The sequence below is a fragment of the Orbicella faveolata genome, unplaced genomic scaffold, assembly GCF_042242905.1.
Source record: "Orbicella faveolata isolate gen_17 unplaced genomic scaffold, um_ofav_v1 contig_46, whole genome shotgun sequence".
Taxonomy (NCBI): Eukaryota; Metazoa; Cnidaria; class Anthozoa; order Scleractinia; family Merulinidae; genus Orbicella; species Orbicella faveolata.
This window is the reverse complement of record NW_028301576.1, coordinates 10,330,513-10,344,630: the sequence shown is the minus strand read 5'-3', so window position 1 is coordinate 10,344,630 and position 14,118 is coordinate 10,330,513. Positions and strand designations below refer to the sequence as shown.

General features: G+C 39.1%; 1 protein-coding gene across 1 annotated transcript in view; it reads left to right on the top strand.

Annotated features, from left to right (window-relative positions):
• Positions 1 to 14,118, top strand: part of LOC110060353 (uncharacterized) — a gene marked incomplete at its 5' end in the record, with an annotated part of 45,780 nt that overhangs the window by 18,169 nt on the left and 13,493 nt on the right. The window contains 17 exons of the mRNA XM_089276678.1: positions 206 to 235; positions 355 to 378; positions 609 to 769; positions 1,928 to 2,263; positions 2,776 to 2,876; positions 3,173 to 3,265; positions 3,674 to 4,254; positions 4,750 to 4,971; positions 5,664 to 5,996; positions 6,414 to 6,668; positions 7,235 to 7,428; positions 7,924 to 8,260; positions 8,562 to 8,687; positions 9,148 to 9,270; positions 9,644 to 9,766; positions 10,769 to 10,897; positions 13,801 to 13,929. Coding sequence (XP_089132804.1) covers positions 206 to 235; positions 355 to 378; positions 609 to 769; positions 1,928 to 2,263; positions 2,776 to 2,876; positions 3,173 to 3,265; positions 3,674 to 4,254; positions 4,750 to 4,971; positions 5,664 to 5,996; positions 6,414 to 6,668; positions 7,235 to 7,428; positions 7,924 to 8,260; positions 8,562 to 8,687; positions 9,148 to 9,270; positions 9,644 to 9,766; positions 10,769 to 10,897; positions 13,801 to 13,929 — 3,297 coding nt within the window. The remainder of the gene's footprint in view (positions 1 to 205; positions 236 to 354; positions 379 to 608; positions 770 to 1,927; positions 2,264 to 2,775; positions 2,877 to 3,172; positions 3,266 to 3,673; positions 4,255 to 4,749; positions 4,972 to 5,663; positions 5,997 to 6,413; positions 6,669 to 7,234; positions 7,429 to 7,923; positions 8,261 to 8,561; positions 8,688 to 9,147; positions 9,271 to 9,643; positions 9,767 to 10,768; positions 10,898 to 13,800; positions 13,930 to 14,118) is intronic.

Below are 14,118 nucleotides of genomic sequence, written 5' to 3'. Positions count from 1 at the left end.
GTGTTTGGCCTATCATAGTCTTACCTTAACAGAAAAGAGCAAATAATCTGTAATGACTGACTATTACGATATAAAAGAGCTAGTACTGTAATACAACCATTGCTATGGTCATTCCGGCAATCTTTATTACGTTTAACGTTTGTGACCCAAAAATTTAGTATCAAAAACGTTAATAATTTGTGCTGTCGTTTTGTCTTTACCTTAGCTACAATGATTGCCGTTTCATCTACTGCAGGTAAGTCCCTTGTTTATTCATTACACATTGTCTCATTATCTACATACATATTTGTATAATTATAAACATGCACTGCTAAGTACAGATACTGTATTCACAGTTTTCGTTTTTCTTGTCAGCTACAACAACTCCAGCTCCAACAAGTGAGTACACATAATATCAGCGTAATGGTTCTTTTTATTTCCGTTATTGTAAATGATTTTATGGCTTTACGCGAGGTACAATGAATAGTATCATGTGTAAGTAAATGCCTTAAGGTTATTATCGAAGAAAGTTGGAAATGTGACGTTGTACATTTTCAAGTGGCTATATCGTACAACAAGCAATATATAGGTTGTATATTTTAATTCTTCTTTTTTTTATTTCATTGAAGCGGCTCCACGTGACAACATTATGTATCCATACGGGCCGCAGCAGAATGATAACGAGTTTCGTCTTGAAGACTCTCCTTTCTCCTCCTCCTCCCGCTGCTTGAGGATCGACACGGATTTTACTGGATTTCCATTCTTCTCGGAGAGGCATTACAAGCTGTTTGTAAGTATAGAGTGTTTTCAAAATGACGTCACGGCAGCCATATTGGCATCCCCCTGTCGGTGTTCCAACCCGATATTGATGGTGTTGAGCTTTTTTCGTAATTTAACACTTATTCCAATAAAGTTGCATTGCTGCTGGCCACGTAAGTTAAAACGCTCTGTTTTTGGATATTCATGTAAGTCTATAGAACTTGTCGCTTTTATATACGAAAGTGAACAATATTCCACCATTGCCTGATTTCAAACCGAAAAGGACTAGGTACAAGTGTGTAAATTATGGGATTAGCAACTATTGATCCACATAGTAATATAGCGCAGACCAAGCTTTGCAAAATCCCCAAGTTTGGTGTAGGTAAAGTCTGCTTACGAGCCAAGTGGCCCATCAGGCCGGAGCTTATCCCGGTTTCTGTAGCATGAAGCGACTAGGAGTATTTCTACTCCCCCCTGGATGGGATGCTAGTCCATCGCAGGGTTACCCCCAGCATTAAGTTTGCCGGTACCCATTTATACACCTGGGTGGACAGAGGCACTGTGAGAGTAAAGTGTCTTGCCCAAGAACACAACACAATGTCCCCGGCCAGGGCTCGAACCCGGACCGCTCGATCCGGAGACGAGCGCACTAACCATGAATCCACCGCGCCTCCCAAGTTTGGTGTAAATAGACCCAATAGTAAGCAAGATACAGCCCTTTGAAAATGTCAAAATTTACAAAGAAATGTATGGCCATCCGGACGGACACGTTTCCGGATGATCAAACATTTCTTTGTTTTTAAATGGCTGTATCTCAGTCAAAACTGGCCTTATTAACACCAAACTTGGGCATTTTGTGAATCTCGGTGTGCACTTTCTGACTATGTGGATCAATAGTTCCTTATCTCACAATTTACAGACTCGTACCTAGTCTTTTTCGGTTTGAAATCAGGCAATAGAGCTCACGTGGTGACTCTTTAGTGCCTCGATTCATCCTGAAATATAAACGTGTACATAGATGGATTAGTATCCAATCAAGTGGCAGTACTAATGAGAGATTTCATCTCCATTAGGAAGTAAGACAGAGTTAACCAATAATAAATTCGCACACACGTGTAATACTCGCTCTTTGCCAAACAAGAATTGATGTGGTGTACTTTTATCTAAACACCTTTACTTCATTTTGTAGATATGCCGTAATGGTATAATCCAGTTGAATTATGAATGGAGCTGGTGGTGGCCACGGAAGTTTGGTGTCTACAGGTGGCTGAGAAATATGGCAATTATTGCGCCGTTCTGGGCCACGACTGATACGTATTTTGCCTTCAGAGACGGTCATTCTAAGGTGTATTATCAAGTGTACAGCCAAACCAATGGAGGGTCCTCTGAAATCCTTAACATGGCCTCACAAGATGTAAAGCTCTATGGCGGTGATAAAAAATTTGCCAACTTTGCTGCCAGTTGGGTTCTTGTTGTGACCTGGGAGAAGCTCTGTCCATACGCTTACGACAACAACTGTCGTTGGGTAATACATCTATTATCCACATTACTACTACTACTACCAATGCTATTATTATGGAGAAAACATTCCGTTAAACGACATGTCCCTGGGTTTACAAACATTTATTTTTCGTCTTCCTTCTGCTTATCTTTGATTAGTATAGTTTGCGGAAACAGTGAATCGGTAGGGCTTTTGCACGCTCTGATTGGGTAATCAACTAATAACTAGCTTTTTCCCATAGTGTTACTCCTAAAACTGCTCGCATTGCAGCAGGTGCTGTTTTATGAACTGTTGAGAAATTTGATAATTATTACGGTCTTGAATATGCATGTAGGGATCTCGTACGTCCATAAGATCGAAACTGAAAAAACTTTGAAAGTGACAAAAGTCCATTCAACTGAAAAAAAAAGTAGCACGTTTTTTTGTCGATCGCCTTATGTCTTCAAGGGACTTACTGTCGTTGATCGCTGACACGGATTACTGCATTTTCTTGCATTTTCATTTGCAATCTAACTTTACTTTAATTTGCCTTTCAGAGTAACACTTTTCAGGCTGTCATAATTACGGATGGATTTAACACCTTTTTGATGTACAACTACCCTTATGGTGGAATTGAGTGGGTGGTTCCAGCGGATCCGTAAGTTGATTTGCATTGAATCCAATCAGCGTTTTCATGTGAGAAATGATTTAGGCTTATGCTTCTCAAGATTGGCCATGGCTTAATAGTGGAAATCAATCTATCAATCACTTTTCCCGTCCGTCTAGCCATCGATCTTGTTATTTTGTTACCACTGTTGGTGATGATGATAATTTTTTTAATTTTTTATTGTTGGTAATTTTGTTGTTGCATTGTTAATTTGTTGTTTTTGCTCGTCTTGCCACTGTGAGCGTAAGGGAAAAAGTATTCAAACTGTGTAACTTTCATTCTTGCAGGGTTGATTACCGTTACTGGACTGGTTACTCCGGTCTTCCTGTCGCTGGCTGGAACGCAGGAAATGATGGCGAAGATTATTACAACCACGAAGCGTGAGAACTTAAATTTACGGTTATATTAGTGTGGTGAAGAAGAGCAGAGTTAGAGAGAGTTTAAAAATAGGGACAATTTCAGACTTATTCTATCGTTGTGTCGTCTACAACAAGGAAACTCTTATGTTGTGCTAACTGCAGTCGTCCTACATTGCAAAAATAAAACTTTTTGCACAAGTATAACTACTACGCCTCTGATTGGTAGAAAAACCTGGCGCCACCTACTCAACCCGCTCGCGTCTTTTTCCGCGTTTAGTGCCAGTTACACATATTTTCCTAGAGTTTTGATTGGTTCACTATATTGTCTGTGTCTTCCCTGATTGGCTAGAAGTTCAGCTTTGGTTTTCCGACTGTTCATCTTCTGGGGTAAAAGTGTGAGCTTTACTTTCGCTTTTTTTCGTATTTCAGCGCGGCTACATTTGAAATGTATGATCTTGATAAGAAAGAAGGAAATACGGGTTCGTTGGGGAGGTACTTTTGGAGGATCGAGGACAGCGATGGGACAAGTGCACTGGAGAAGTGCTTAACATGGGCTGTTCTGAATGAATTCGCGAACATTCGTTACTGGTACGACATCTTAATAAAATCAGACCCGGAGATGGCGTGTCCTTGTACTTTTTGGCAGGCGTTGCTGGATTGGGGAAGATTCTCCTGGAGCTGGTGGTATTCCTGGCCTGAATTGTGTTTTGAGTCCAGACGTTCCAAATTCGTACGTTACTCTTCTACACTAACAGGATCAGTTGAATTTTGGCTGAGACAGGAGTGTTGTTACTCCACCGATTCGCAAGACTGGGGCTCTCTCAAGCTTGGTCCTCCTGACGGCGGTCACGTGAAAGTGGCAGCTTTCCATGACTCATTCAATCCCGTGAAAATGTTTTTGTCGGACGAGGAGACCTATAAATATTGCTGTGTTGACATACCTTCGTGCGATCTGTTTTACCTTTATCGTCCGTCTGATAGCTGCTCCCGTTACAGACCTCCACCAAGACGTACGTGTCACTGCATATTATAGTATGTTGTCATAAAATGTAATGTCATGTTACCTGACATAGCGTACCACCACGCGACGTCAACGGAAGTCATGCCACACACTTTTGTTGCTTGATGGTGCCAAAATAGTGCCTTTTAAGTTTTTCATTTAACAACACAACGTCGACTGCATGAAAACACGAGCGGACAATATGGCTTAAGCAATTTTGAGCTCCCTATGCCCGATAGGAGCACTTGGTATGATATAATATGGCAATTGGTTCATTGACTTATGTCGAATCAAATTGCATGAAGTAGGTAAATCGCCTGTTTTGCAATTTCAAGTAAAATGTACCTACCTGGTTGGTTTTATAATTTCCTATTTTCATCACCGGTGATACTTGAGACATCGACTTTTCAGCTCGGGGCAATCCTACAAGTAACAGCAAAGACTTGCGACCTTAGCTAGTTACCCACGTACTCTGTTTAACTGTTCACTTTCTTTGTTAATTCAGGTTGGTTCTGGGGTGATCCTCACATCAAGACGCTGGATGATGGGAATTACACGTTCAATGGACTCGGTGAATACGTCATGATTGATGCACAAAGTGGAACATTCCAGCTACAGGCCAGAACAACAGCTGCCCAGGGAAATTCAACAATCGCCACTATTTTCTCAGCCGGCGCAGCGAAAGAAGAAAATACGAGCACCATTGAGGTCCGAGTAAAGGAAGGCGGTGAGGGATACTAAAGAGATTTCATATAAAGCAGTCAAACCTCTATGCCTTGAGATATTAAAAAAGTGGATGCGAAATTTCCGGCTAGACTACATCCGCTTTGTTAAAAAATATTAGCATGTGTGGTAATCTCTGTTTCTTAGAAACCATTGAAAAATAAAACTTCGGCCATTTCTAGTCATTATGGCGTAATTTGCCGAAAATCGAACAATGTTTTTAGCCGTCATTTCTATTTTCAAATTTACTGAATCACAAATACAACAACAACCATTTTATTTTACATAATACAAAGAATATCACACAGCAAAAGAATACATTAAACTTAAATAAGCAAAAAAACTACTCAAAATAGTAAAAACTAAACGAGCTAAGTAGTTACAAGAATTATTACGCTTTAAATCGGTTGTAGGAAAAATAAAGAAAAGAAGAGGTAGAAATATAAATATAAAAAGAAATATAAGCAGTAACTATCAGTTATAGACAGAGCATTGTTCAATTAAGAGCGATAGTAACTTAAAGAAAAAATACTAAGCTAGCATTAAACATAAGAACTTAGAAATTGCTTAGTCAAGGTTTATCTCTTCATCCACATTGTTCCAGATAGAAGGACCAGAGAAATGTAGATTGAATTTACCATAATTAGTATGTGAAAAATATCTGCAAATATGTGCAATTGTTTTTCTTGCTATCAGGTGGACTCGATATCCTGATAGACGAAGTAAACTACGAAGACTACGACAAGCTGACAAACCAAAGTGTAGAAGTTGGTAGAAACCTTTCTGTCTCAAAATCGGAAGAAAACTGTTTACAGGTTTCTTTCCCGTCAACAATGTCGGTGAATTTCTGTGAGAAAAAGGACATGCTGTCGTTCGTCGTAACTCCAGCAGAAGTTTACAAGAATACCACCAAAGGCTTGCTGGGAACGTGGAACGATGACCCGGATGACGACTTTACATTGCCTAATGGAACAGTTTTGCCATCATCTTCAACGTTGAGGGAGATTCACTTCGGGTTTGGTGTAAAATGTAATTATATTTAGAGCTATTTTCTTTCTTGATGGTTTTATACCGTTGGAAAGTTTTTCTTCAAGTTAAATACAGAATGAACTACGATTTGGAAAATCTTTTCGAAAGTTCGAAACTGGCCTTTATCTGAGTCTTACTCAAGTATCAATATAGTCCTTCATCTTACAGGTAACTAAACGGATAAACGTTTGGGTGGTGGAAACCCAACCGTTAACCATAGTCTTGTGTATGCACACTAGTCAATAATCCAGTTGGGATGAAAATTTATTAATTCTTCTCTAACTTCAGTGAGTAAACATGACAAGATTTAACCCTTATCAGTTTAAGAAGGTTCTTGACCCAAACAGAAGACACTTTAATGCAACAATAGCTCTCGTTCCAAAGTAATTCTTTATGCTGATTTTGATGTTCTTTTAGGGCAAATCAACCAATCCCAGTCACTCTTCACCTATGTTCAAAATGAAAGCGTGGATACCTTTAAAAACACTAGTTTCGTTCCCATGTTTGCGGATAACATCACGTGGCAAAATGACAGTTTAAGAGTAAAAGCTGAAGAAGAATGCGGTGAAGATTACGAGTGCCTGTTTGATGTGGCCTCTACAAACGATCTGTCTGTTGGCGTGGTAACCAAAGATATCAGCATTCAGTTGGTCAACGAATCGAACGCTCTTAGTAAGTCAAAAAAGGGTTATTCCGCTCTTGTGTTGCAATGTGTTTCAAACTTTTCAACTTAGTTAAAATGGGTTACTCTGTACTGCTGTACAGGTCAATCTCTACCCGTGAGAAAAACAGCTCTCACTTGTTGTAGTCACGGCCCCTTAATTTTTTTTTTTTTTTTTTTTTTTTTTGGCGTTTCATATTTTCGTGTACATTTTTTTACCCGTTGTGTCTATTGTTTAGTATAGCTTCTTCTGCTGCTAGTTTTCCAGTTGCCGTTGTCATTATGTTTTAGTCGTCGTAGTCGCCACTCAGATCTTGTAAGTTTCGTTATTTTCCGTCTTTTTTTGCCTGTTTTATTTGCATTTCGTTTTGGTTTCCTGCTCTGTATATTTAGCTTGTTTATGTGCGTTTGTTTTCAGCGAATCGCTAGTAAAAGTGCGAATTCTTAGTTGTGTGGATTTCGATTACACCTGTTAAGCTGTATATACTTGGTTTCCGGTTTCCATTTTACATAGTTGGTTGACGAGTTATATAATTTCTTTATTGGCACACCTTTCCTTTCAATATTGCTTTTGTAGACAACTTCCCACCCAAGATAGTAACCGAATCAAACGTGATAAATGTCACACTTCATGAAACAGTTGAGCTGAATATCACTGCTGTGGATAACGATACAATAACATTTCGTGTGATTAACGAGCCTGCTGGAGCCACAGTGAGCCAAAGAGGAAACGTGCTGTACTTTACATGGAATGTTACTTCGTCGCAAAAGGTAGGCTACAAGTTATCTTGTATACATGTTGAACGTTGAGGACAATAAAAGACGAGTCTGGCATAAAATAAAATGTTTTCTGCTCAAAATTAAAGGAAGTGAAAACAGTAAATATTTTTTAGGCGTGGCGTTGCTTAGTTTCCTAACCTCTTTTTATAACATAAACCATCTGACATAATTTTTTTGCTGAAATACCAGTTTAACAAGTTGGGAAAAATCCTAATGAGTTACAATCAAAACGAATTGTTAAGAATGAGAAAACAACGACCAAAGAATTTGAAACTTTTCAATCAAACCGTAACTCTGTGGCAGTAAACTTTGCAATGACGCAGTGCAATAGTAGACTATCGATTGATAGTTTTCTTTGATCATTCCTTGTGAATTAGAATTCAAATCTGTTACGAGGAATTCCACGAGTTCTCAGGCATTTTGTGCGAAATATCATGGCTGAAGAGGGTGAAAACGATTTACACTTATCTATTTCTCTTATTGTAGTTCAATCTATCATTCGTTGCTACTGACGACAAAGGCGCAAGTGCCACCTGGAATCCAACAATTAACATGTGCGCCTGCAACCACGGCGGTCAGTGTGTGCAACCAGAAGAGGGTGACAATGTCAACACTGACAGCAAGTTTGTATACATGGGTTGTGCATGTCAGGGGGGATACACTGGAAGGTTCTGTGACAGTGACATTGACGCCTGCGAGAGTAATGGTCAGCCGTGCTATACAGGAGTTGAGTGCATCGATCTTCCACCGCCAGCAAATGCCAGTGGGTATAAATGTGGACCTTGTCCATCAGGATATACTGGAAATGGCGCTCAGTGTGTAGGTAAGCTTACAGGATTGGCAGGGTACCTTGAGGATGAAGGAAGTTTGTTTTATTATTGTCCGACATTTTTCCGAAGTAGGTAAACTGACCTGTCTGAAAATCAAACGTCCGAAATTTTTTGCAAGGAATTTAGTCGGTTTTGAATGGGAGGGGTTCATAATTTTTTACTGCCGAGGTGAAATGACCGACAATTTTCCATACCTCTTTCACTGTCTTGCTTTTACATTCTCTTTCTCGATTTTGATGTGACTACCGTTATTTATTCGCTTACAAATATTCTCCGTTTCTCTCCATTTTCCAGACTTTGATGAATGTCAAAGTAGTTCGTCAAACAACTGTGAACAGCTTTGTGTCAATTTTCCGGCTTCGTTCTTCTGTGACTGTCGCGGCGGATACGAACTAAACGCTGATGGTCGCAGCTGTGAGGGTAAGACATTTGCTGAATAAAATTTACATCAGTTAGCTTTTTAACCGTTTACGTGTAAAGCTCTTTATCCGCGGCGTTATATGAAGTGCCAAAAAAAAATTAAAAAATCGTTCTTTCGGGGCTTTAATTTATCGATCGTCCGATCATTTTTATAACAAGGTGTGGTGTTTTTCAGTTTTCCTTCGTTCGTAGTCAAAATTTAGCCAATGCGAATGCCGGCTTTCGGGGTGGTCTAAAACCAAGGGATAAAATTTAAGGTTTGAAGAAAAAGTGGGACAAAGGGAAGATAATCTCTTTCTGAGTACTTCCAATACAGACTTGCTACAAGAAGGATGACTCCAGGAAAAAACCTTTGTGTTCTCGTCAAAAACTCTTTTACTGTTCAATTTAGAATTTGCAAAGGATAAGTAACCTCTGTAATCTTAGTGTGAAATAATTAACTAACCATTTTAATCGATAGATATTAATGAATGCGAACCTTCAAATGATTGCATGCAGCAGTGTAACAACAGTATAGGAAGCTACAACTGTTCATGTGACAAGTTCTTCAAGCCTGATCCCACTGACTGGAGAAACTGTACAGGTGAGTTTGATATCTGTTCAAATATATTTCCTCGTTTTCTGAAGTAGTATCTATGAATGAAAGTGGTATCACAGTTGTTAAAGGAGCTCAGCCATGGTATTTTGAGTTATTTTGGCCGCGAACAGAATTATCTTTGAATTCAATGAAACCTGAAAATAGTTAGAATAGGTAGATAACACCAAAGAGATCATTATAAACTATAAAGGAACAAGGATGGTTAAGGATGGAAAAGATTTAAACACGGATTACACCTACGTCGAACTTGAAAAGTCTAGGCTAAACTTCTCAAGATGCACAAACTTCTTTAAGTAGCTTAGTGCTTCACTTGCACCACAGTTTCTTGCTTGATTACTTGATTAACTTTTCTTTACAGCCACAGACCCTTGTACTTCTGGGCATGGCTGTCAACATGTCTGCTTCAAAGGAATCAATGACAAAGCAACGTGTGCCTGTTTTGCTAATTACAAGCTGGAGAATGATGGAAAGACTTGCAGAGGTACTTGATAGCTTTGTTTTATCGAGTAATAGTTTTTGAGAGCAGTAGTATAACGTTCCTACAAATCACTAAGATGCACAAGATAGGAGAAGCCCAAGGCATAATCCTAAGCAAATCTTGATGTTTTTTTTAAATTTTCTGATTTTTAATTTTTAATGAGTGTCTTAATTCAGCATGCAGAAGATAGATCCGCTTGATTGTTATAATGAAGTGTTAAGGCTTTGCCATATACAAGATCGAGTGCGACGGCTTACGACAGCTGAGGTTTATAGGTTCCGATAATAATTTACGGAAGAAATTTGCTATATTCTCGTGAGTAAAATCCCAAATACTCAGAGAACAAGATGATTCAATTAATCCCTTCGGGTCGGAATCCCCAGTAGACTTTTGATAAATTTTACTTTATTTTATTAGAGTATGAGCTCGAGACTTCTACTGCATGCAGATAGATGACAAGGGAGCAGCCTGAGCCAGTTATCAGGCATAGAAATGAAAAACGAATAATCTAAGAGGCCATTTTCGAGTTGCCTTGTGCCTCTGTTTCAAAACGAGTCTTCGTGCAAATCTTTCATATGAGTTTGATTTGCATGAAAATGAGCCTGAAGGCGGAATTCAATTTCATATGAATGGTTTTGTAAGAAGACTAATTTTGGAACACAGGCAAAAGGCAAGTCAGAAATGGCCTATTGATTTAGTATAAATCTACTAGTCGTTCAAAACATTTTCTAAATCTTCTTCTTCAAAGACAAATCGGAAACGCAAAGAAACCGGCATTTCGATATCAAAGTAGTAGAGTAGCGTAACAAATAAGAGAACGACATTCGTGATAGAAGGTTTATAGGTTTATACTAATATTGAATATTATAGCACCACCTTCACTTATCTGATATAATGAGTTAACAATACAGAAAGATTATGAAATATTAGCTGCTGAGATGGAGCACACCGTACCAGTGTTAAAATCATTACCTACCATCTAATTTTCTGTTTTCATTTTCAAAGACATCAACGAATGTGATCCAACTGATCCTCTCCATCGCTGCAGCCAGATTTGTGAAAATACCCCAGGAAGTTATAAATGTTCATGTCAAGTAGGATTCGAATTGAACAAGGATGGTTACCAATGTGAAGGTATTTAGCATGAAATCGTTAGTCTAATTTCATTACTTTTGATATGATGATTTATGTTTAAAGCCCTGGCCAGGGGGGCTGGCAGCTACCTTTGATCACGCCGTTTTTCTGGTTTCTATGATCGCCCTAGTAAAGAAATCTGTCAATCAGTTGAGAACCCTAACGAGCATGCGCAAAACGCGAAAATAACGCGAGGAAACCGAAACATGTTTCGCCGCCATTATTGCTCAGGATTTGCCGTCGATTCGATAACTTTATTCGCTGTTAGCATTTTTTAGCGACAGCTCTGAGACAATTAGGACTAAGGGAGTGAAGGAACAGCTTTGTGCTATTTTCCTGGCGAGCGTGGTTGCATTCTTGGTTGCCTGGAGAGGCATCCCCTTCTCAGGAGGAAAACGAAGCTGAAGTTTTTATTTTGCTGTGGAAATTTCAAGGTTCATTACCTTCCATATTCACATCGACCAACTATTCTTCTTTAATTTTTATGGAAAATAGCGATGTCGAACTGTTCCATGTCCCCCATTATATATCGCTAAGCCTCCAAACGTAAGACTTTAAAATATTTCTCAACTGTTCAGAGTTGTACATTTAAACTTGAGCTTACATTAAACAAGCTTTTCTGTCTAAAGTGTTTTCCGTCTTAACTTACTGTCTTATGAAATACTGCATTTACTTTATGATTTTCTGTAATATGTTGAGTCTGAAGACTTTCTTTTGAGTAAATTTAAATCATGAAACTTGAAGGCAAATGCAGATCAGTCAACGACATTGAAAATAGCTACCAGTTTACATGTCTCGATAATACAGTGATAAATTATAGGGGTTTTGAAACCTCCATCCCTTACTGTTCAGTACCAATGTGAACTCGCAAATTTGAAATCATTTTTCTGCTTCTGCATATGGGAATGTCCAAAATGGACTATTTGCTAGTCACAGACTCAATGTGAACCTTTACTAGGTTGAGGTATTTGATTTACAAGTTATTGACCCGTGAAAATAAAGAAAGCAGCTTCTGCTCACATGCCTTGGCATAATTTGTACTGGTGATAAGCATCAGTTTTATCTGTGTGGTGGGCGAAAGCTCTGTAACACTTCTGGATATCAAAGTAGGGGTGCTGAGGGAGATGATTTATGAAATAGACCCAGGGAAGGCCAATGAGCCCTGTTAACTGTAGTTGAGTGCTAGTAATGAGGTAGGCAGGTAAAATGGTCATTCGTCCAGACAACTAACTTGAACTTGGGCAAACCTGAGTCAACAGAACCTCCACAACATCTCAAACAGGCCAATTTTGAGACTTGGCTTTAAGCCTTTCGAGAATAACAAGAGAAGACATCAAGCGCAGGGATCGGCAACAGTTATTTAGCCCCCAAGGCTATTAGCCCCAAACCATTTAAACGCCAACCAGAAGTCGATAAACCCCCAACCAGAAATAAATAAAAAAACTGTATATTTCTTCTTCTCTAAGCATGAGTAAGGGGCTAATCGACTTGAGGTTGGGGGCTAACCGGCTAGGGGCTAATCAAATGACCGGTAACCAAAGGATCAGATTTGTTTTATTCCTCTATGGCAAAAAGATGAGTAAGAATGTCAATATATCAAATTTGGCCTAAACTGTTGATTATCAGTGGCTTGTTCCTGTAATGGAAGGATAGCTAAATAAGATAATAAGGCAGACTAATACAAGGTCAGATGAATGAAGTCTTTAATAGTACTTGTCTCAAATGACAATTCTTAGTGCAAGAGAGGAGCATGAATCCTTTGAAAACTGATTGAGAGGTGGCATACAAAATTAGTGCCAGGGAAAGGGCTACATAGACAGCAACAAAATGAGGTGGTAAAGTCAAACTTACTGCACACTCTCCATCTCAACGACTTGATTGGACCCATTATTTAAGCCGTTAAGTCAAGAATATCAAAACAAAAGTCTAATGATGATTATGAAGAAGCAAAAACAATCAACGATACAAATATTTTGTGTTGTAACCAAAGAGATGGTGATGAACTCTCAATTCTGCCGAGGGACCTACAAGTATTCACTTTCATAAATAATGCCAGATGCTTTGCCTGAAACTGAAACAGACCTCTTGTCGTAACGTAACAGAAAAGCGTCGTACCCATTGCACTCACTATGAAACCTGCTTTAACCCTGTCAGTTAAGTGCAAACAAAAAGGGTCACGAAGCTGTAAGCTGTTCAAAAAAAGCAACCCTTACCATCGAGGAGTCCGGAAATATAGAAATACTTCAGTTTATCCCGTTGATAGGACACCGCTACAAAAAATGCTCGGTTGAAATATTCATGCCTGCAATCAGGCTCACACTGTGGAGTTCCCACTCGCAGGTTTGCGTTCGAATATTTATCCCAGATGCCTCGATCAAAATGTCCAAGATTTAGATGTAGAACAACTGGAACTTTTCTCGGATGTTTGAACGTGAAATATGTCCGACGTTTACAAAACTTTACAAACGCATCTCGCTCACGGAAGTCCGTCAAGTTTGTTTCCCACAAATTTCTTAACTGGGGAAATCATAAAAACTCGGTTCCATGCCTCGCTGCTTGGCGCCCCTGGCCCTGGCCAAAAGGAGTCGCAAGTCGCAAGTTGAAAACTTGGGTCTACTTGCGACTCCGTCTGTCCAGGTCTTGCGTGCACTTGCGTTGACTTGCGATGACTTGCGCTCACTTTGGTCGCGATCAAATTTGCACGCAAGTCGACTCAATTTTTTCACCGTTTGACCATGTACCCAACCCAAGTCAACTTGCGGCTACTTGTGACTACTTGCGAGTCCATTTGACCAGAGTTTGACAATAAATGTATAATGTGCTTTGTATCGAGCCTACAACCGAACTGTTGGACGAAGAAAAAAAGGAAAATGTTAATTTATTTGTTGTATTAATTTAATCAGATGTTAATGAATGCCTGGATGAAGATTTGTACAACTGCACGGATGAGTTCCACAGGTGCGTCAACACTCGCGGCTCGTACAAGTGTGAATGCGAACAAGATCTATACTTTATCGACGGCAAATGCAGAGGTAATCAGCGATGAATAAATGTGGGTAATCAAATGGTGACGAATGAAATTAGAAAATAATTTCACGCGTGTTTTGTCAAAATTCTTATAATTTCCCGAGTCTTTAGGCGAGGAAATTTATTAGAATTTTGCTAAATCGTAAGAGAAATTATTTCCTAATTTCACGAGTATTCCATTTGATCACCTTTCA